General features: G+C 35.0%; 1 protein-coding gene across 1 annotated transcript in view; it reads left to right on the top strand.

Moving 5' to 3' along the window:
• Positions 1-23,946, top strand: part of LOC110113282 (rho GTPase-activating protein 7) — an 88,779-nt gene that overhangs the window by 30,902 nt on the left and 33,931 nt on the right. Inside the window, exons 8-13 of the mRNA XM_020845786.2 lie at positions 372-449; positions 590-645; positions 786-855; positions 7,210-7,297; positions 16,102-16,345; positions 21,207-21,428. Of these exons, the coding sequence (XP_020701445.1) occupies positions 372-449; positions 590-645; positions 786-855; positions 7,210-7,297; positions 16,102-16,345; positions 21,207-21,428 (758 nt within the window). The remainder of the gene's footprint in view (positions 1-371; positions 450-589; positions 646-785; positions 856-7,209; positions 7,298-16,101; positions 16,346-21,206; positions 21,429-23,946) is intronic.

Genomic DNA, 23,946 nt, shown 5'->3' with positions numbered 1-23,946 from the left:
ATGTCAAACAATGCATAACTCTTTAAGGAGAAGTGTCAGTGCATCATAGGTGCATTTATGAAGAATCTCATATTATGATCTATGCTCGATTTTGATATTTATAGCATATTAATGATCCATCATTCTTGTCATTCATGTTGGTCTGTTCACCTTGTGTAGTATTCTTATTCTTGATTCTTTTTTCAATGATTGTCAAAAGGATTCTTTAGACTCTTGTACCCGACTTAACTAATCAAATCTAGTTTTAACTCTATTTCAGCCTCTTGTTCTATTTTTTTCTTTTTATTTTTCTTTTATTTTTTGTATTTCCAAAAAATACTTGATAATTTTTTTTTGTAACTAAGTAAATCGGCCTTGTACATAATCTGTAGGAATAAAAGCAGAAGGGATTTTGCGACAGTCGGCTGATGTTGAGGAGGTTCAGTGCAGGGTTCAGGAATACGAGCAAGGTCAACTGATGCTTCTTATTTCATTTATGACTTGTCTAACTCTATATATTTAACAAATGCTAATAGAACTTTATGTACTCAATTGCTGTTGCATGTTATTCTAAACATCCTTTTTGATATGATGGTTGCTTTGTTATCAGGGAGGACAGAGTTTACTGCAGAGGAGGATCCACATGTCATCGGTGATTGTATTAAAGTATAAATTTTTAATTTTTTTCCCTTAGATTTAATTATAATAACTTAGGTTTACTAGTCATAACTATTGGTTGATGAGTCATAGCTCATATTTAATTTTTTTTTTTTTTGGTTTTGACTATTTGGAACCTTGCTTTGCAGCATGTTCTCCGGGAGCTACCATCATCTCCAGTTCCTGCATCCTGCTGTAATGCGTTGCTGGAAGCATATAGTAAAGTTCCCTTGCAACTTGTTTGCCTATGCTTTGTAAATAAAAATATTCATAACGAATGCTCTAATATTTTTAAGATAAGTCGAGTAGAAGAATGTGATATAACTTCAAGAGATAAGGCTAAGGGTTTAAAATGATGAAATGTCTCTGGTGTACTATATAATTGGAGTGAATATCATAGAGCCTTAAAGATAAATTTTATAAAACAGCGATTAGATCAATTATGTTGTATTGTTCTCGAGTGTTGTGCAATTAAGAAGTGATTGTTATGTAAGTTAGAAATGTGAATGTTTGACATGTAAGGTAGAACTGGATCCTAAGATGAATATGTGAAAAAAAAAACTAGAATGGATGGATTGGTAAAGGTTTATATTAGAAGGATGCTTGAGGTAGCATCTACTAAATACAAAGACGTGAAAAATAGACTTGGGTTGTTCTGGTGTGTGCAATGACAGAGATGATGCACCAGTTTGATAGATAAAATTAATATAAGAGATTTGAGAAGAAAAAGGATAGACCCAAGGTAATTTGGAGAGAAATTGTGTTATCAAATTTGCACAAAATAGGTTCTACATCTCATGCAACTTTCAATGGATATGAATGAAGAATAAGATTTGATTAAGCTGACCCCAATAGTTGGGATATATAATGATGATGAGCTGCGGTAACATTTTGTTTAATTCCAACTGTAAGGTTAGTTTGGGATCCGAGATGTCTAAATCTGATTCAATTTGAAGAAATTTAACTGTACGAACTTGTCCTTAGATTAATCTAAATGAAGAAAACGGAATGTATCCCTTCATGCTAGTTTTAATATTCATGTAGCCAAACTATACATATTTTTTAAGCTACTCGTTTAGTCTCCGTCTTATTCAAAGGAGAAGAGTCAATCAGTCGTTGAACTGATCATTTGGCTCTACCAAAAAAAAAAAAGCTTGCTACTATTCATTAGTTGGCTTCAGTTTTTCTTTCCCTAGATAGATGTATTTGGGTTAGCCATAGCTGTTAGATTTAGCTTCCATGTGTAAATTGGAGTTATTTGACCCTTAAGCAGGTGCAAGTAAAGTTGACACGTAGTGAGAAAAAGCAGGAAGCTTATTGATAGGATGAGTAGACTAAATGACATTTCTAACCAAATATTACAGTACTCTCTTAATCAAACCTTTTTTTTCAGGCTTTCCATTAATGCTGTGTTTCTTGAAATAATTTAATCGAGAGATAGTACATCAACCTTTACAATCCAACTGTTTGATGCCACTATTAGCTATAATTTTCTTAAAAAATTTCTGTTGTGTTTGGGTAGTGAGTTAGAATTTGTTTAAAATTTTTGAGACATCTCAGTATGTTGTCCAGGACCTGTCATATACTAAATTTGTTAATCTATTTTAGTTGGTGCTTTGCAATTATGTGTCATGTAGAATTGGTATCTAGCTGGTTGGTCTATTGTAGAATTGAAAAGAAAAAAGAGGAGTTGAAAAAAAGATATGGGGTTATAAGCACAATAATTCCTGAAGCTCTTGATGCTGAATCTTCAAAAATTTTGAAGTGTTGGATTCCTAAAGCACTGTGAGATGAAATCCTTAACATCCTGGGTGGGTTGAAATCATCATGGCAGCCATGAAAGTCATTTTATCCAATAACTGATTTTGCTTAAAAACGATCATTAAATTGTCCTTTAGGGTCTGAACTTGGAAGTACTAAAGTAACCTTGGAAGAGTAATGATACGACTAATGATGAAAAATGCATTCAACTACTATGTAGCTCAAAATGCACAAAAAAGTCTTCATTGGATGGTAAATGATTATAGCAGTTCATCAATGAAAATCTTTAGATGTCCTTAATAGATCGCATCAATTTCCTAGAGAAGGAAGTACTCTCCTAAGGAGAGTAAAGGCCATATCTTTCTAAAAGATGGGGTGTTTGGCGCAATAACTCATGATAAATTCTGTACTCACTACAGGGGTGGTGATATCTCCATGTATCCATGGTATATTTATCTGCTTTTGAGAGTGTCAGTAGAAGGGCAAGCAACACAAGTAGAGAATCATCATAATCTATGCAAACTTCACATATAGAATCAACAATAATAATTACTTTGGTGCAAAGGTGCCTCAACTGGGTAAAAGCAAGGTTGTGAAAACCGGACCGGACAACGAACCTGAAGAAGGAGAGGTTCATGGTTCGACCGGTCTAACCGGGGTCGAAATTTAATATAGTATATAAATTTATATTATTAATTTATATAACATACATTATAACAAATTTATAATATATAAATTTATAATACAAATTAAAATTTTTTTGCATCCAACCAGTCCAAATTCGTGGCCCAACAAGCTCAAATTTGTGGCCTAACCAATCCAAATTAATGACCCAATAAAGCCAAACTCACATTCAAGCTCATATAGCATTCATGTAACTTTTTTTATCCCACATCATGGGGGAGTATGAGATGGTTGCCTTTTAACTCTTTATATAGTTCATTCTTTTCTAACAAAACATATATAATGAGATGAGATTATATCCATATATTATGGTATTAAAAATCTCAATATTTAATAAAAAAATTATTTTAAAAAAATGTAATAAAGTAAAATATATTAATTATATTTTATTTAAAAAAATTTAAACCGTTCGGTTCTTTCAAACCTGGACCGGTTCACCAGTTGAACCGCTGGTTCAGTCCGGTTCAGGCCAGTTCTCTTCGAAGCTGATTTTTAAACTGGACCAGATCAGACAACTGACCGGTTCACGGTTGAACCGGTTGAATCGGCCGGTCCAATCCGATTTTTAAAACATTGGGTAAAATGATTGTAACATTAAAAAATAGGGCTAACACTAATGTTAAAGGACAACTCATATATAATGCGTTAGGTCCTATCATTTTACAAATATAATAAAGCATTATAGCGCTAGTGGGTAATGGTTGATTGATTTGGTTCAAAAACTGTGCGAAAGCTAACTAAAGTATATTATAGCCTTTTTTGAAAGATTCTCAGTCACTGTACTGGGTTTGCAATATAGATACATATTTTTGATTTTTATGGTAATTTTCATTTCAAAATTAGCATGTTATCCATTCAAATTCAACAAGAATACAAGTACAAAATGCATTCTTAGAAAATTCAGTAACCATAAGCTGTCTTAAAGCAAAATATTGATAATGAGGGTTAACAACATCAAACTTATAAGCCCTATAAGATTGTTTTAAAGTTTAACGGGTAAAATTTCTCAATGGAAGTTAACATAAGAAAAATATGTGCTAGTATAGTAACATTTTTTAAAGTCACAATAATGATGAAGTTGATCATGACGACCTTCATGGTTTCCAGCATGATAATTATTATGATGATCTGCATGATCATCACTAGGGTAATAAATTTTAGGATTACTCCTTATTTCCGATCCTCTTACAACCTTATTTGTTTGTTAGGTCTCTGTGGTGCTTAAGGTCATAGTGATCTCAGCCCCTGTAGTTCTTATGATCTCTAGTGGACAATGTGGTTCCTATAAAGCTCTAAAATCCTTGACTTACTCTTACCTAAGATGATGATGATCATGAAGTCCTAAGGACATTTCTAATGGGTTGAAGATATTGACTAGGCAGACCAAGATTTCCCTGATGGCATGCCATAATATGTGCATTATCAGGCTATTTTTCAACAAATCTTCAAAAACGTCTGGTTTAAGTAAAAATTTTTTATGAGAACTCATTATTAGATTGGCATGCTATTGAGGGATGCTACGAGTGTTTCTCATCTACTATTTTTAGTTTCATTTAAAATCCTAGTTCTTCCCATACTATCTGACCATTCATAAAACATATATGTTACCAAGGTTTAAAATTGCACAACCGGGTATTGAGGCATTTTTCGTTCGTGAGGCTCGACGTAAGCCTCAAAGTTTTTTGAAGCGTAAGCCTCAAAATCTAAAAGTTGCATAAAGTCAAAACAAAAGTTAAAAAGTGTTTTTAATATAGTATCCAAATAATATGTTAAAGAATGACATATTAAATTTTTATTGAACTATGAACTATGAAGTAACAAATTTATATACATATGAAGTAAAAAATTGTATAAGATGTAAAGTGTTAAGTGATCAATTATTCGAAATAGAATTGAAATCCAAATATTATAGGAATAAAACAACATAAAATATATGAATTGCATAAAAGTATCATATAACATCAAGTTCAGCTCTAATTTTTTCTTTCTCAGTTGCGTACTCATTTATGTTTAATTCTTAAAGAAAGTTGAAATAATTAACAACAACTTAGAAATCATCTGTACTATCATTACTAAAAGGATTTTTATTTGAGTCACTGTTATAACAAATTAGTCTCTTTCCTGCCTCATTCTGTAGGGTCCAATACCTCTCAATTTGTTCCTTCTTCATTTATTTCAGTTATCTTCATCTTTCATAAATGTTTGTCATCAACATAAAGATAATACTCCAAAATTTTAAAATGAGATGGTGGTGGTGTGAGACTTTCTAGTGATCCCCTGCGGCGGCTACGACGGTGGTGACTACGGTGAAGGCGATGGGCTAGAGGTCGAGGCAATTGAGAGGAAGTTGTTGCGGCTTGGGCGTGCAAGGCATGATTTTTTTGGGACTTTTGTATAGAATTTATGTAAGTTTTAAATAAAAAAAATACATAAATAAAGTGAGGCGTACACCGCATGCCAGCGAGGCGAGGCGGGCCTCATCCAAGATGAGGCGTAAGGCTCATAAAAAAAGCTCGAGGCGTAAGCCTCGTTGCATTTTTTACTGTAATTGCGTTGAGGCGAGCCTCATATTGCGCAATTTAAAACAGTGTCTGTAACTTTATTAAATTTATCTTCAAGTGGAAAGGGAGGATCTTTTTGATATTATGAGGTAGAGAATGGTTAGCTTGGGGTTTGAAATTGAAGTTGAGATAGAGTGAATTTGGATTAGGCTGCCAAGTTTTGTGGAAGGCGAACCCGAAGCCGACACGAACCCGAAGCGGGTCGGGTTCGGGTTTCAAAAACCAACCCGTTTATAAAACCAGGTCGGGTTGACCCGAACACGAATAAAGCCGGGTCAGTTACGGGTCGGGTCGGGTTCGACCCGTAACCCGAAATTGACAGGTCTAGAAGAGGTGGGGAGTTGGTTTGCTGTAGATTTTGATGGAGCAAAGAGTGGGAGGATGGTGGTTGGTTGTCAATATGGATTGAGAATTATAGGGAACTTGTTTTGGTAGGGCTTCTCTTGGCTGTACATATGGCAAAAAGGTTGGAAGTTAATGGGTAAGCATGTTTATCTTTTGGGTTAAGGCATTGTTTCAAGTTGGCTCAAGAGTTAAAAAACCACTTTGTTGAACTGGAGAGAGACTAACTAGGTTGAAGGGATTTCATATGGCCTGCTAGAAGCAGATGATGGAAAGAGTCAGTAAATGCCTTGATCTTAAAATTAAATAACAAAAGATCAAGGGGGTCATACCATCAATCTATTGTACAGTGGAAAATTTTCACGTTAGTATCACATTAAATTCAAAATAGGAATAAAAACATTGGATTTATTGGGGAATCGAGAGAGGAAAGAAGAGGGTGGTTTAGGGCTACTCAGCACAAACAACTATTCTAAAAGCAGACTAATGACAAAGGCACAACTAAGGTTTTGTAGAAAATAGTTCAGTCTCCTCAGCTCCATCTGTGTGCTACAATGGCCACGATTTAGTTTTGCTTTCATCAAATGCAGGTTTATGAATCAATCATCCATTTTGAACTTGCTGTAGTTATTACAACGATTACTTGTCTTGAAATGCAAACTAATAATAAGTCTTCATGGAACAACCCTAACAGTAGTTAATCAGCAGAAATCCTCAAAAGTCCTTAATGGGTTGCATCATCATGATCATGAAATATTTCAATTTCCAAGCTAGAGGATCATGCAAACTTTATGTTATTACGGTTTGACTAGGACAGCCCCCACAAGTAGTTAGAATCCAACCAATAATACTAATAATCCTTTGTGATAGGACTCGACATGCTTAAATAACCTTAAATTTGTATTTATTTACTAATCAGTTTTTTCTGCTTGTGATTGATTTTTCTGTAAATTCCTTAGAGAAAGTGATGCAAGTTCTCTAGAGTTTCTATGGTATATTTATTAAATTGTACTGAATCAACCACACGATGAATAAACCTAGAATCAGCCTGCTGTTTTCCTTCTCAATTTTAGTATGTTATTTGTTCTTTCTTAGAATCACAGGAAGTAACATCATAAAAAGAATCAATGATTATCCTAAAATATTTCCCTTCCATGGTCATTTTTTGTCTTTATGCATGTTGTGTTGAACGATTTTGTGACGCGTTTTTTTTCTTATTAACTAGGATTTGAACTTAGGGAAGACCGTTTGAAAGAAATGCGTTCTGCAATATTGAATACATTTCCAGAGCCAAATCGTAAGCTACTGCAGAGGTACTTCCTATTCAGTTTTTTCTTGGTATGACGTTCTTATTCTTTATAAGGTCTTCTAAGACTTTAGTTTGTAATGTTTTAGCTTCAACTTTTCATTTATTTTATCAATAATCTGTATTTGGTTTGCATTATTATGTTTCCTTCTTCAAATGACAAATTTAAGATAAATGAATGATCTAATGCACGCCTAAACCAACTATAATTTTGATGTAGAACTATGATGATTGCAATGATGTTTGTTAAGATTTTACACTTCTTGATTAGAGAAATAACAAATAAATCTACTAGCAAATAAAACGACGAATCAATAAGAAGGGTCACTACCGTTTAGGCTAAGTTGCATAACAAAAGATTTGAAGCTTCAAAATATCGTAGGAAAATAATATTATGTCAAAGTAGTAGCTTCAACAAAATCCCTAGTCTAACAACGAGATTAGTAAACAAATGAAATGCGCTAAAAAATTTACTAAGCTTAGCAGAAACAGGTGAGGGCGTCTTTCGTGACTACAATCAAATCACAAGAAAGGGTTAGACCTAAGAAATATAAGAAAAGGGAAAAGTAGAACCTCCGTCAAGGATCGGCGGCAATCCTCCACTCGACGATCTCAAGTTGTTCTTCAATAGCTTCAACCAAGGTGTCCAAGATGTGCTCTATGTAGTCTTCCACCATATGGTCGATTCTCGGATTGACGTCGAAGAAGGTTGAGTGGAGAATGTGCACAAACCCGTGTTCGTCGTAAGCAAGTCCGTAGTCAGTGTCGGGATCGGCCATTCATGAATGCTAGATGCCAACGTCTTCCCAAGGATTGCTAGTACTCTTGAACGTTGTGAAGAGAAAGAAGTTTCTCTTCAACTTGAAGTGGAGGAGGTGACTAGGTATGGCCGGCCAAGAGATGGAGGCTTAGGAAGAAATTAGGTTCAGATTTTGTGGAGGAAGAAGTGCCAATCAATCCTCTAATTAATCCATGCATGGAATTAATTAAGAGGGGATGGAGAGAGGTAGGGGCGGCGGCATGAAGAGGGGATTAGGAGGGAAATTTGTTTCCAAATCTCAATGCCTGTTTTAGGAAAGGAGATAAGGTGTGGGGTTATGAGATTTCGGCCAAGGAGGGATGTGGGGATTTGGAATTATTTCCAAAGTAAAGAATTGGGTTTTAGGAAAGAAATAAATGGGAATTAATGGGATGGGGGGCCGGCGACATCCATAGGAGGGAGATGGATTTAGGGAGAGTAATTAATATTTGCTTGATTTGGATTTGAATATTTGGAAAGGGATATTTAAACCCAATTTGAATTTTAAATTCAAATAGGATTTAATTAGGAAACTTTCCAAAAATAGGATACGTAAATTAGGAAATAATTCAAACTCAAATTAAATTTGGATTTGAATTAAATAAGTTTCCTAACCTAGGAAGACTCAAATGGAAAGATTTGTCACAAGCAAAAGGGGAGTCAACACATGGAGGTCGGCTTCTTGACTGGGCTTGCCACCGGGTTTGGGTGAGGTGGGGTGGGATCGGGTGAGGAGGGAGACGAGGGAAATTATCCCAAGGTCCAAAGGGGAGATGGGCTTGTTGTTGGCCGGTGGTGGAGGTGGTCGTTGGGAAAAGAAGAAGATACAAAATAGAACCACGAACCCGACTCGTCTAGGTTGGTGGGTGATGCTCCGTTCTCCCTTTCCAAGGGATCTCTCTCCGATCTCTCAAGCTCTCACAAGAACTCATGCAAGGAAAGAAATTTTAATCAATCATTCATTTTCTTGCAAAGAGAAACATAGGGGCTATAAATAGCCTCTTACATAAGACTCAAAAAATAGAAAAGACGACAACTCTCTCAGGGCTTACATACGATCTCTTAATAAAAGGGTACAACGAGAAACTAAATAAAACAAATACAATACGACATCAAAAATAAGAAAATACATGAAATAAATAAAAAATACAATGACTCAATCGTGGCCGTAGATCGGCGGCCACGCCTTTGATAAACCTTCCATGATCTGATGTCCCCATCAAATTTTCTCTTTATATCCCTTGGATGTGATCTTTGGTTTGAATATGAACATTTTCTAAATAGGTAGATTGGAAGAAAAAATGTTTGCTATTGATGCTTGTGATATCATCTCGATATATTGATTAATTTTTTGTTTAGCAGGCATAAAGATATCAATGTAGCCATAATTATTTACTCTTAAAGGCCTAAAAATATTATCTTTTTACCCTAAAAAATGTTGGATGTTTGCAACTGATTATGAAATTTTCCATTGCAATATTCTATTATAGATGCCAAAATTTTAGTGAGGGAGTATCCATATGCTCAGCAGCTTTGGATCGGAGTAACATTGTCTATTAAATACCTGAAATAAATAAAATTTGGTTCTATTGGCCTAAGCCTTGCGGGGTACTACCATATAATTAAGAGGCAATGTGAATAGATGGAGTGTATTTGCAATGTAGTTAGTAAAGAAATTTATTGGACAGTTTATTTTATATTTGAACTTCAATGAATAGGTTGGAGTTGAACTTCAATGAGTTTGCTTTGGTTTGAGTTTTGTATTTTGCAAAAGCTAATATTTGGAAGGGCCAGGTTCAAAATCTTAAATCCTCAAATTTATTTTTGGTTGAGCCTTATGATTGAATTTATATGGCTCAAATTAAAACTCTCAACCCTAGTGCCATATTAATATTCAAAAGGCCAATGTTCTAGTAGTACCTATACCCACTTATTTTTTTCTTGTGTCTTTGCCTACTAGTTGTCTTTCCGAGTCTATGAAGTGCTAAACCTAAACCCACACTTTTACTTTCAACTCTTTGATACTTCTCCGTTCATTGTTGGCATTGTTGAATATAAGGGTATTTCTTCTCCTATTTATATACTGTATTCTTCTCCTTGTGGAGCTGGCAAACCCTAGTAGTTCGTATTCATCCTAATAAACCTAAATGGTGAAATCTTTTTTTATTTGTGTTTTCTTAAGATGTTGGTTTTCTGCTCACTCATTGTGTGTCTTATGTTTCTTTTCTACTGATTCTAAATGTTGTTGTCTTGCCTCACTATGAACTACTTTGGCTGTATCTGCAATCATTTGTGAAGTCCAGCTTAAGTGGGTTGCTTTTATGCACCTTTGCCTTGCTTTACATGGTTTTAAAAATTGCGTATAGAAGTTCATTTATGGTTTTCCCTGATTATATGGCATGTGCTGTAGTTCATGAGATTAAAAATGTTTCTTTATTTTGCTACTGTGAATTAACGATTAAATTTTTTAGATGCATCATAAATTTGTTGTTTGAATATTTGATAGCTTAAGATTGATATACATTGTGGGAAGTATGATTGCTAGCCTTATTGGGTGGGGTTGTTGTTTGTTTTAGATGATAGATTGTTATGATTATAGTTTCCTTGCATAGTGTTTTCTTAGTTTCTATTTTTTTAATTTTTGCTTAGATTGCATTTTGTTTGAATGATAATATTTATATAGAAATTTTGATAAACTTGAATGAAACAACTCTTTTGTCCCCTATTGTCTTTAGTTATTATCATTAACTTGAATGAAATAATTTCTCCTAGGTGAAATGTCCACCCATTCCTAACATCAGCCTAGCAATAGTTCTAGTAAGCTTCGAGCTGACATTGCATGTAATTTGATAGAAAGTGTTGGTGAAGTTAGCTTTATAGAGGAGGACAAAAGACATAGATCACTAGTTTTGGAGCATTTATAATTAAAATTAAAAATTTGTAATAAAAAATAAAAAATATATATTGAAAAATGAAAATGTAATTATTTTGCAAAGTCATATGTGAGACAAAAAACTTTGCACGACATCTTATATTGTTTGTAGGTATTTAACAAAAATTATTACACTAAAGATGATGATAGTGGGGGGAAATAGCAAAAGCTTTTTGATCCAATTATTGACTACATTGAGGATAATGAATTAATTTCCTCTTTCGGTGTCACAATTGTTTATGAACATTGTATAATTTAAAATATTATTGCTAAGGTGACTTTAATATTTTATGATTATAAAGTTAATATATTAATCTTTATGTACTCCTTTTTTAATGTAAATAGCTTTATCTTTTAAAGATTGAACATGTCATAGGCTTTAATATTTCATGCGAAAGGGGAAACTTCATATTTGAAATTGAAATTTAACGAAAGAAATTGCCAAGTTTATGTAAAAAGGAAGTAGTTTTTGTGCTTGTGTAGATTATTTTTGTATGATTAAAAGTATTAATCGGTTAGACATGACTCAATAAGAGGGGTGAATTGAGTCTCATGCAAAATTTTGATACCTTTAAACACAAATTAATCAATAAATTTATTTTAAAAATTGAATTTAGATCTTTTATTGTGAGAACTTGCAATAATTAATTATTTGATGAAATGTAACCAACCAACCCCGATAAAAGAAATAAACTAAAGATACAAATGATTTTTACTTGTTTTGGCCTTATGGCCTTTTTCTATGCCTAGGTGCAATCATCATCTGCAAAGAAGTGATGCAAGCAAAAATTTGGGAAGGGCCCCAAATTTTTGCAAGCAAATAGTAATGCTTCCTAGATAATAGAAAATTACATAAATTGCCAAAAAGATACAAAATACTGCAAAAACACGCTTTTATATCATAATAGTAAGACACTTACAACTTTTGACTAAATGACCTAGGATATACCAACTTGCTCTGATACCAAATTGATGCAAGCAAAAATTTGGGAAAAGCGGACTTGTGCCTCTTCCCCTCCCTTTGCCTTTTCGGTTTCTGTTGGCTGTTGATGTTCCCCTGGTTCTCCCTTTCTGTTTTCCCTTGCTGGCTGGTTTCTTGTGCCTGCTGCCTTGTCTCCTGTGCTGGCTCTTCGGGTCCCTTGCTGGCTGGTTTCCCGTGGCCTGCTAGTAGGTTTTCCGTGGGCTGTTTCTCTGTTTTTCTGTGCAGTATTCCTGCTAGCTGTTTGCTGCTTTTGGTCTTTCATTTGGTGACTTTTGGCCTTTCATTTCCCTCTTTTTAATTGAGATATTTAATGTGTTTTGGTGGCTGTTCGTCTCCCCTTTCTTCCTATATATAGGGTTTGTTTTGAGGCTTGAAAAGGATGGAAAAAATGCAATTTTTGGACAGCAAAACCTGAGTGTTTTTTGGAAAGCTTGAGAGCTTGTTCCACTTCTTCTTCCTCTCTATCTTGGGATAACTTACGAGTTACTCCTCTACTTCGTCTAATCTTCTAACCTCATTCTTCTATCCGCAAGTGCAACTCCATATGTATCCTTCTTCTCAAGCAATGTTATGAAATGCAACTTTAGGTGTTTGTGTGTTTGTGTGTTTGTGTCCAAGTTTGTAAGAGTCTATTATAATATGAAAGTTATTTTTTTTAATATCTATTTTGCCTATTTTCTAGTATTTTATGTATTTTCTTTTATCCTAGGAAGTTTATCTTTTGCTCGCAAAAATTAGGGGCCTTCCCAAATTTTTGCTCGCATCAATTTGGTATCAGAGCTTAGGTTTGTGTCTTCCTAGGTTTGTGTCTTCTTAAGTCTTGTGTCTTTTTAAGTCAAGATGGATGAACTTATGTGATGAGAAATTCGATATGAAAAAGAAACTATTACAAGGCCAATTCAAGCAAGAACGTGAGAAGATCCTGAAGAAATATGAAGCCCAAATTCAAGAGCTAGAGGCGCCTTCGTTACATCCTCAGAAGAAATTTAAAGCTTCCTCTTCAGGAGATGAGCCTTTTTAAGTGGGGGAGAATCTGATGTAGGCAGGGGGGGTTTCAAAACAAGTTGAGTTGAAATTTTTGTAAGTTTTACTAAAGTCAGCTCATTAATGAGCCTCTTCTTATTATTCAGCTCATAATTTGTGTATTTATTGCCAAAACTAGATTCATTCCCCCTCTTTTACTCCCCTCTCTAAAGACTCTTTGGTTTCCTCACTAGTGTCTCTTCCCTCCCCTTGTCTTCTTGGTTTCTACTAGCTGTTGATGTTCCAGTGGTCCTCCCTCTCGATTTTCCCCTCATGGCTGTTTTTCCCGTGAACTGCTGCCTTGTCTCCTGTGCTAGTTCTTCGGGTCCCTTGCTGGCTGGCTTCCCGTGGCCTGCTGGTGGGTTTTCTGTGGGCTGTTTCCCTGTTTTCTGTGCAGAATTTTTGTGTTGTTTTGGGACATATTTCTTGACTGTTTATGGCCAGAAATCTGGACTGAATTTTTGTCCTTTCAATTGCTCCTTTTAATTGATTTAATTAGAGATTATGGTGGTTGTTTGGCTTCCCTTTTCTTCTATAAATAGGTGTTTTGGAATGAAAAAAGTGTTGCTTATGATGAGATTTTTGGAATAGAAACCTGCGGGTTTTGTTGGAAAAGCTTGCAAGCTTGTTCCACCCTCTCCTCTTCTTCTCCTCTAGGATAGCTTGCGAGCTATGCCTCTCTTCGTCTCAACTTCTAACCTCTTCTTCTCTCCATGGTGATTACTCCAAATGTATTCTTCTTCTCGATGAATGCAAGCTTCTTTAGGTGTGGTATTTGTTCGTGTTTGTAAGAGTCAGAAGTTGTAAGTGTCTTTCTATTATTATATAAAAGTGTCTTTTTGTAGTATTTTGTATCTTTTTGGCAATTTATGTAATTTTCTATTATCTAGGAAACATTACTTTTTGCTTGCAAAAATTTGGGGCCCTTCTCAATTTTTTGCTTGCACCAATTTGGTATCAGAGCAAGTTGGTATATCCTAGGTCATTGAGTCAAGTTGTTGTATGAGTCTTGGTGTCATGTGAGTTTTTTTTAGTCATGAGTTTGCCTACATCAGATTCTCCTCCGGTTGAAAGAATTCATCTCCTGATGAAGCTTGAGTTTGCTTTGAATATTGTCCTGAGGCTTCCGAAGGTTGATTGCATGGACTATGACTCATGACTAAAAAAAAATTCACATGACACCAAGACTCATACAACAACTTGACTCAATGACCTAGGATATATCAACTTGCTCTGATACCAAATTGATGCGAGCAAAAATTTAGGAAGACCCCTAATTTTTGCGAGCAAAAGCTAAACTTCCTAGGATAAAAGAAAATACATAAAATACTAGAAAATAGGCAAAATAGATACTAAAAAAAAACAACTTTCATATTATAATAGACTCTTACCAACACGAACAAAGACCACACCTAAAGAAGCTTGCATTCATCGAGAAGAATGATACATTTGGAGTGATCACCATGGAGAGAAGAAGAGGTTAGAAGTTGAGACGAAGAGAGGCATAGCTCGTAAGCTATCCTAGAGGAGAAGAAGAGGAGAGGTGGAACAAACTCGCAAGCTTTTCCAACAAAACCTGCAGGTTTCTATTCCAAAAATCTCATCATAAGCAACACTTTTTTCATTCCAAAACACCTCCTATTTATAGAAGAAAAGGGCAACCAAACAGCCACCATAATCTCTAAAAAAACATTTGGAGAAAAGGGCAGCTAAACAACCACCATAGTCTCTTTTTGTAGTATTTCAAAAATCTCATCATAAGCAACTCTCTTTTAAAACAGCTACAAACATCTCTATTTATAGGCACAAAAAGGGAAGCCAAACAGCCCAAATATCTCCCATTAAACCCATTAAATTCAAATTAATGGAAGGCCAAAAGACAGCAAAACAGCAGCAGGAATACTGCACAGAAAAACAAGGAAAAAGTTCACGAAAATCCCCATCAACAGCTACGTTAAACCAGCCAGCAAGGGACCCGAAAAGCCAGCACATGAGACAAGGCAACATTTCACGGGAAAAGCATCCATGAAGGGAAAACCGAGAGGGAGAACCAGGGGAACAACAACAGCCAACAGAGACCGAAAAGGCAAAGGGAAAGGAAGAGACACAAGTCCACTCTATAATAATGAGAATACCTTTTTGATTTTATGAGCTAGAAAGTGCATTTATTTCCCAATCATTGAGCTAAATAAGAAGAAGAAGCTCATTAATGAGCTGATTTTAGAAGCTCACCAAAATTTAAAACTCAACTTGTTTTGACCCCCCCTTGCCTACATCAAGAAGCCACAACAACACTCTTTCGCTCAATGGAAGCGGAAAAGCATTACACAAACTCTCGCTTTCTTTTTGGAGAATCTTATCTTACTCTTGGATTATGGGTAAAGATACCACCTCAAAGTTTTTCTTTAGCAATAACTTAGCTAAACAAACAAAATAATAAGCATAACAAAATAAAATACGCTTAAGAGCAAAATTACTTGCAGAGCTATGGGCGTGTGAATATTATGAGCACAAAGAATCAAAATGTTGAAGATGGCTTTTAAAAAATTAGCTAGATTTGATTTTTCTCTTATCTTTTTTCTTTCACAGAAGGGCTTTAGAAAATTAGATTTTTGGAGAAATAGCTCTTAGAGTTTTTCAATAATTGCATTAGCCTTTACCCACCTTTTATGTAATATATTTATATAATAGCTTGTAGATTCAAATTATATTGACCTATACGTTAGAATTTCAAAACATGGTGATTCTCACATTTACTAGCTCCAATTACTATTGTATGTTAATGCCCTTAATTACTCTTGTAACAGATTGATTCTGCTAATTAAAAATTTTCATGTTTAACATTGTGGGTATCCTATATACTTAATAGAGGCCTGGAAAGGTGTTTGCAAATCCCATAAATAATTAAATTTTTTGGACAAAAACTCAACACGTACTAGAGCATTTGGTTGAAGTACAAATGCCTTTGTTAAAAATTAATTTATATTTAAGATAGTTCTTTTTCCAGCTTTAGTTCACAATTTTGGCCGTATCCATTCATGACACAATCTAAAATTACTTTTTACTTTTGCTCAGGGTTTTGAAAATGATGCACACCATTGCTTTGCATACTACTGAGAATCGGATGACTCCATCTGCTGTTGCTGCTTGTATGGCACCTTTGTTGCTACGTCCCCTTCTTGCTGGTGAATGTGAACTAGATGATGACTTTGATGCAAACTGTGGTACTTCTGCTCAGCTTTTAGCTGCTGCAAATGCTGCGAACAATGCTCAGGCCATCATCACAACTCTTTTGGAGGAGTATGAGAATATTTTTGATGTAAGGCTCTTTTGTTATTTTAGAAATAAATACTGAACTTTTGTTTGACGTTCAGTTTTATATTGATGGCAACTTCTGAACATTGTACAATCCCTATTACTGATGACTTCTTGTGTTAACTGTGCTATGCGGTAACCTATATTTGAATGGATTTATTGTATGAAGTTTATGGAAAAAAGGGTTGTGTGGAAGTAGAAAAGGAATTAGGATGGATGCTTTGTTTCCATGGTTTGCTTCTATGCATGTTGATGTTTCTGTTGCGGTAGAAATGCAGTTGGGTGATTGTCTATTAAATGTTTGCAGTGAAAGTTTATACTTAATAAATGATTGGGAGAGGATGGGTGATGCGCCTTGGATGCAAAAAACAACAAATAAAAGAGAATAATAACATAGGACCACCAAGATAGGGCTAATTTTCTTATTCCTTCTTCAATAATAATGCAAGATACAATTGATCTTCTTTTCGAAAGGTAGATCAGCTCTCCCACAAACCCTAGACGCCGATAGGAACTCACAACAAACACTAGGAAAATAAACTCAGCAATATCATACCCTAAACCATAGGCAAACTTCCCCTTAAATAGCCCTTGAACATAATAACACAATTTGAACCTTCCTAATTAGCATAAACATAATTTTAAAAACATTTTTAAATAAATAAAACCTTCCTAATCAACATAAACTTAATTTAGGAAAGCTTCCTAAATAATTAAACATGATTTAGAAAATCTTCCTAAACAATTAAACATGATTTAAGAAAAATTTCCTAAACAATTAAACATTTTTTAAGAAACATTTCTAAACTATTAAACACTTCATAAATAGCATAAACACAATTAAGAAACTTTCCTAAACAACTCTCCCTTAATTAGAAACCTTCATAAATGTTTTTTTCTTAATTATGAACTTTCCTAAACAACTTCCTTTTTATTAGGAACCTTCTTAATTAGCTCCCCCCCCCCCTAAAGCATATCAACACTCCCCCCGTCCTAGAAATGACCCTCAAGGTGTAGGAATAGAACTCTCTCCCGATCATCTGTTTTAACAACAAAATCCGCTTCGATGAGAACCACTTAGCACTTGATCCATTTCTATATCCTTGCGCATGCTTCAGTCTAGAGAATATACCATTTTTCAACAGTTTAAAATCTTTGTCAATGCCTTAACTTTTTATCCACTTGCCACAGTTATCTACTATTTTTTTCCATCCAATGCTAGAAAGATTAAAAAGAAATAGAGCAAAAAACTAGGTGACAACAAGGAATCACATGGATGCAGTGAGAAGCATAAAGATTTGTGAATCAGTAGTTGCATATCCATAGATCTGACCCTTTGTAAAATGACTTCTATAGTACATCTTATAGTTCTCTGCAAACTTTACATGTTGCCCAACAAATCCTCATCCAATAGCTCTATATTTTGCTTCTCCATGTAGGATTGTTCGTCCAAAGTAATGGGATTTTGTTCCAAGTAAGAATGTAAAGAACACTAAGTACCATTGAAGTTGCATGATGATTATGTCTCCCAATGCAGTTATGATTCCCCTTTTCAGATGCCATAGCAGCCTTTAGAGGATTATTTCCTCTCATCAGTGCCTATTTCATAATGGTAGATTCAAGCCCCCTTAATGACAGGTAAGGCTTGCTATATAGGAAAATGTGGACTATGATAACAACCATCATTGAGATGACATAGAACCCTATAGACTTGAAGTAGTAAGAAAGCATGCGGAAGAAGTCAAATCGGTGTCCCAAGTGATAGATATCTTTGCTAAATATTTGTTCTCCATTGCTACAGGCAACCTTTACTTCAAACAGGGAGATTTGGTTGAGTCCATCATCACAACCCTTACTCATACTCATGGTGGGTGCTATTTCCTTGCCTTAACGTCGAGTTGAATCCTGCGAAGATTTCCTCACTTAAGTTGATTTCACAAGAATGCTTGCTTATGCCACCTTTAATGAAGTGAAGAATACTGTCAAATACATCTACATGCCTGTATTGGAAGCATTCCTTCATTAGAGTAGCCAAAACCTTTTGTCCAATTGTCAAAAAACTTATTTCTTGGTTTGACATGAACCATCCCAACGATGAAATATTTACTATAAAAATGTGCCCACGTACACCAAGAATGGTTGATGGGCGCAATCCATGGTCTTCATTGAACTCTTTCAAAAGATTTATCATTTTCAAAACCTTTTCCAAAGAGTTATCCTAGTTCATATCAATTGCCTGAAGAACATCCCCTCTGGTAAAGAGAACTGCATGGTTTTGATTTTCTAGCTCACCTTCACCAATTTTTGTTGCTCCAAGTAATTTGATGCAATAGATTTGGCTTTGCAAGTTTATTTCTTTTCCCTCTTCATTCACATCTTTCCCTTTGTCGATCTGTTTATCCTCGGAAGAAGCTTGTGTATCACTTATTAAGTTCTTACTCTTCTTCTCCTCAATTATTCGCATTTTCAACTTTTTCACCCTAGGATCGCCACTGCCCCAACTTCTTCCTCCTCCAGTGTAGCAGTTATCGTGATCCCTCTATATCTCCCCCGTGTATCAAGGGTTGGACTTCCAACTTTCTTTCATTCGCTTCACATGACCCAATCCCCATGGCTCGGCCCATCCTCCCTCTACGATCGTCCACTCTCCTTGCCAAAAAAATTCTTCCATAGTGGGCGACCACTCCACCTCCACAATAAAACTCCCTTCATGCTGTCCCCCAATTCGAAAACTCTATTTCTCCCCTTCAAGAAGCCCTAGGGGATGGCTTTTGATGAAAAGAGCTCTTTTCCCCTAACTCTTTCCGTTCGATCTCTTTCCCTTTAGATTTGGCCAAGGGAATCCCAATCAAATCTTGATTAGGGTTAGCAATTGGAATCGTCGGTGGGGTTTTAGATCGCATCTCCATGAGCTTTCTCATCATCTCCTCCAGAATTTCCTTTCCCTTTGGTTCAGCCCTAGGAATCACTGATGAAGCTTTCGATTGCATCTCGATTATTTTTTTTTCATCATATCTTCGAAATTCCCAAACCTTTCTTATATTGTTTAGATACGTTCATTCATTGATCACATATCTACTCGTAGTTTCCCTATTTCACCTTCCAACATTTTTTCTAATGCCTCAACTCTTCTTCCGGTCATCAGTACTCGGATCAAGGCGTAAACAACAAAAATAGGCAACTTTGATGCGAATCTGACCTCCAAACAGCAAAATTCAGCATCAATATGTTGGTTGGGCCGCATCAACATGTTGATTTTTTATGTTGATTGTGCCGCATCAACATTTTGAAGATCAACTTAAGAGTACTATACTTGTATTTGGTGGAACTTGGTTACTTGGCGAAGCAAGAAATAATTAGCAGTAGATAGAAACAGTGCAAAAGTTGAATTTAGAGTTGTCTTTTGAAATATGTGATTGTATATAGCTCAATATGCTACTTGAACAATTAAGAATATTACTAAGAAATCTAAGAAGATGCTAAAACGCTTCCATAAGCATAACAAAGAACCCCATTCATCATGACAAAATAAAACACGGAGAAATAGATTGTCATTTTATGGAAGAGAAGCAAATAGGAATGAATCATGAATCTCATATACACTTTTGCAAATCTTCAAACAATTAATATTCTTACAAAGTCACTATCAGGTGCCAACTTTGAAAATTTGATGTCCAAACTAGTAATGTTTGATATCTGCTCCTCAACTTGAGGGTGAGTGTAGATATTTGCCTTTCTCTCTTCAAAGTATAGAGAAATATGAAAACATCTTCCTATATTGTAAGGATTTTTATTTGTTGAATAAAAGGTAATTTTGGATAACTAGTTCAAATCTCTTTCGCTTTGTTATTTGTTTTTTCTATGCTTTTTAGGGAGCTTTGAATTGTAATCAATTAATGAATGATATGGGGATTTCAGCTTTTGAAATGCAGTCCCACCCCCACTAAAGTTTCATGCATAAAAATATAGAAAGAAGAGAGCAATAAAAGCTTCAGGTTTCTTCATATTCTGCATCATCCTTTAGAAGACTAGAAGTACACGTCCTCACACATCTTTCATCATGCATCATAAATTTTTAATGTGATTAATTAGCTGATGATGTCCATGAGGAAAAAGAAGAAAAATGATTAGAGAGAATGGAATCTTTACAACTTTATGCCACTTTGATTTAAGTACAATGTTATTCATAGATAGGCTTAAAAGTCTTCCGTTATTTTATGCATAATCTCGTTACTCTCCATAAATGGAGCAAAAACTCTCTATGTACTCTATACCTCACTCTTTGCAAGGCTCCCTTATGACCAGGGGTCATATTCCATTGAGCTTCCTGTGAAATTACAACAACTTGAGTGACCCGACCATTTATACTTACACCAATCAGTTTTAGGCTTCGTTTGGGACGTTTTTCTTACTGCTTCTTAAAGCAGGTTTTTAGTATAAAAATTTAATTTTTGTACTAAAAAGTTGCTTTAAGAAGCAATGAAAAAGCTATCCCAAACGAAGCCTTAGTGTCACGATAACTCAACCTGCAAGCTTGTGTCGGGAAAGGCTATCATTATGGTTATTAACAGCTGCTGTGGAGCTTGTCACAACTTATCATGGCTGAAACTCGGGTACTTCAAACATTGCATGAAGTGCAACCATATGTGCTTTGGAATTTTGACAAAGTTGAATTATTAACGATGCCATCTAGAATGTTAAAATTTCTCTTGCTGGTTTCTCTTGGCGCTTTCTGTGTTTGAGGAAACACATGTTACATCTTTTATTTTTATTCCACTGGTCACTATTTATGCCAACATTATAACATCTTGCTCTTACAAGTACCTGTATGCTTCTAATCATGGGGCATATTATTTCTTGAACAGGGTTGTAATCTTCAAAGATGCTCTTTATCACCAGGCTCTCATATTGAAGATAGTGATAGTGAAGAATCTGATGAAGATGAACATATAAATGTCAAGGATGCTGGATATTGCAATGCTGAGAAGGATAAAGATGCAGAAATGAATGTTGATCCTGAACGCGTGCTTAGTGGAAAGCTGAGTGAAAGCAGTGGTTATGCAGGCAGTGACCTTTATGACTATAAGGTTCTATTTAATGCATTATGGAACCTTGTGACTACAAGCTTCTTCTTAATGTTTTATGGAACCATCCGCAGCATCATTATTGATTTCAATTCCCATCTCTTACAGTCTTTGGTGATGATATGTTCCAATACTTCTTATCGGAAGAAAATTTTTTTTCAATGTTTATTGTTTTATATTTTATCCTTCATCTTCAATCCTTTGTATCGGTGTAATGTGCTCTGTGGGTTTGTCATTCTTTTTGATGTTTTTCATGATTCAGGATTCTTTATAAGGAATTTGTCCTCCCGTTTAGGGAAACATATAAGAGCTGGAGTTTTGAAAGCTTTTCTTGTTTGGTTTGGCAGTGGGTGGGCTTCAAGCAATGCTTTGGTTATCATTACTATGGTGACGTCATTGGTTCAAATCATGAAAATAATGTTAGACTGGGTCCCTCCTGGATCGGTTCTTGGGGGCTGATTTAATTAGAAAATGTTTTCTAATTGAAGAGGGTAGATTTGGGGGCTGATTTGGAGGGGATTAATTAGGAAATATTTTCCAATTGATGAGAGCAAATTTGAGGGCTGATTTGGAGGGAATTAATAAGGAAATGTTTCCTAATTAAAGGGGCTGATTAAAGGACTTATTTGGGAGTGAAATAATTTAGGAAATATGACAGATTTGGGAGGGAATTGGGGGAGGGCTGTTTGGGTATTTGTTATTTATTGTTTGCTTTAAGAAGGTAATTTTACTAGGTTAGGGGTTGTTGAAATTAGATTGTTCTTAGGTTGAGCGGGGTCTAGCTAGTGGCTAGGGAATTGGGAGGGCTAGATCTTTCTCTCCAATTGAAGATCCAAGTGTATATTGTCTTTCTTTCATAACTATTTCAATAAAAAGGTGTCTTTGTGAGCTATTCTTATTTTCTGTTGTTGTCAATTTCTAGTTTGCTGAAATTAAATTTCAGCCTAGGAATTTCACAAATTATGCATTCACTTCCTATCAAATAACTTTTGCAATGTAAAAGTAAGGGTGCATGCATCCCCACCTACACAATAACCCACATTATGAAAAATCTCATCTTATGGTTGCACCTCTTTTTAACCAACAAAATGTGAAACTTATTTCTATTGCATGATATGGAGAAATTGAGCCTTTCAGGCTATTTATTGTTATTGAAAGGGATGAAACCCTAGGTTCAAAGATTCATGTTGTTGAATCATAATTTATAGTACTTATACAAGCATGCCAAGTTTGCTATGTGTTTAGTATATCTATCTTATTATTGTAAAATATTTTGGGGTTTTTCAATCTTTTAGTGTGGCTTCTTCTTAATGCCTTTTATTGGGACCTCGAGGCTAATACAAAGTTGATTTTTATAAGTTAGTTAGATCTTATGATTGATTCATTATTACTTTGTGCACTCTAATTTGTGAATTATTATTTATCAATGTTAGTGCATTGTTTATGCAATTTAGAATGATTTATAATTTTTAAGTACAATAACAACCCTGAAAGTTATGCTAAATTGCCTTAGGTTAAGCTTTATGACATCCCAGGTGTGAGATTGAACAAAATTGACACAACTAAGATCTGAATGTTAAAAAGCATAAATGGAGATTTTAAATATTCAAAAGCATTATCAATTTGAATGAAATTGAATGAAAATTGTGTTTTTATTTTTTGATCTAATAGTTTGAATATAAATAAAACTTTTGATTGACATTTTAATTAATAAACTCAATAAATATTGGTGTAGTCATCAATAAGTAAATACACGAGAAGCCCAAATTAGTAATTATAGTTTAGTTCCAAGTCATGTTCCATGTTGTTCATACAAGTCCTCTGCATAGTTGTTCAAGTTTTGTGCATTTCTGTTCAAGTACAGGTCCTCTATATTGCTGCTCAAGTGAAGTATTTTTATTATTCAGTTCTTGTATACTTCATTGTGAATTTTGGCTACGTTGGTGTATGTTTTTTGCTGATGATATTCTTCTTGTTGATAAGACTAGAGAGGGAGTTGAAGGTAAACTCGAATTATGGAGGTCAACCTTAGAGTCTAAAGGTTTTCATTTGAGTAGATCTTGAATTGAATACATGGAGTGTAATTTTAGTAGTAATAGATATAGTGGGGGGTTTGTGACTTTGAGCGATCCAGTCATTAATAAGTATACTTATTTTAGATATCTTGGTTCTATTGTTCAGAGTGATGGTTAAATAGATAGAGATATTATTAGTAGAATTCAAATTGGATGGTTGAAGTGTAGGAATGCTTCGGGTTTGTTGTGTGATAGAAAAATACCTCTCAAACGTAAGGGAAAATTTTATAAGATGGTAGTGAGAGTTGCAATGCTTTATGGTGCAGAATGTTGGCCATTAAAAGAGAAGCATAATATTAAGTTAAGTGTAGCTGAGATGAGGAAGCTCAGGTGGACGAGTGGCTTTACTCTTAGAGACATGATACGAAATGAGCATATACATGAAAAGGTTGGAGTAGCTCCAGTAGAAGATAAAATTAGAGAGAGTCGCCTTAGATGGTTTGGTC

The sequence above is a fragment of the Dendrobium catenatum genome, unplaced genomic scaffold (genome assembly GCF_001605985.2).
Source record: "Dendrobium catenatum unplaced genomic scaffold, ASM160598v2 fragScaff_scaffold_920, whole genome shotgun sequence".
In the NCBI taxonomy this organism is placed as follows: domain Eukaryota; kingdom Viridiplantae; phylum Streptophyta; class Magnoliopsida; order Asparagales; family Orchidaceae; genus Dendrobium; species Dendrobium catenatum.
The sequence above is the reverse complement of the archived record's forward strand: the minus strand, read 5'-3'. Positions and strand labels throughout refer to the sequence as shown.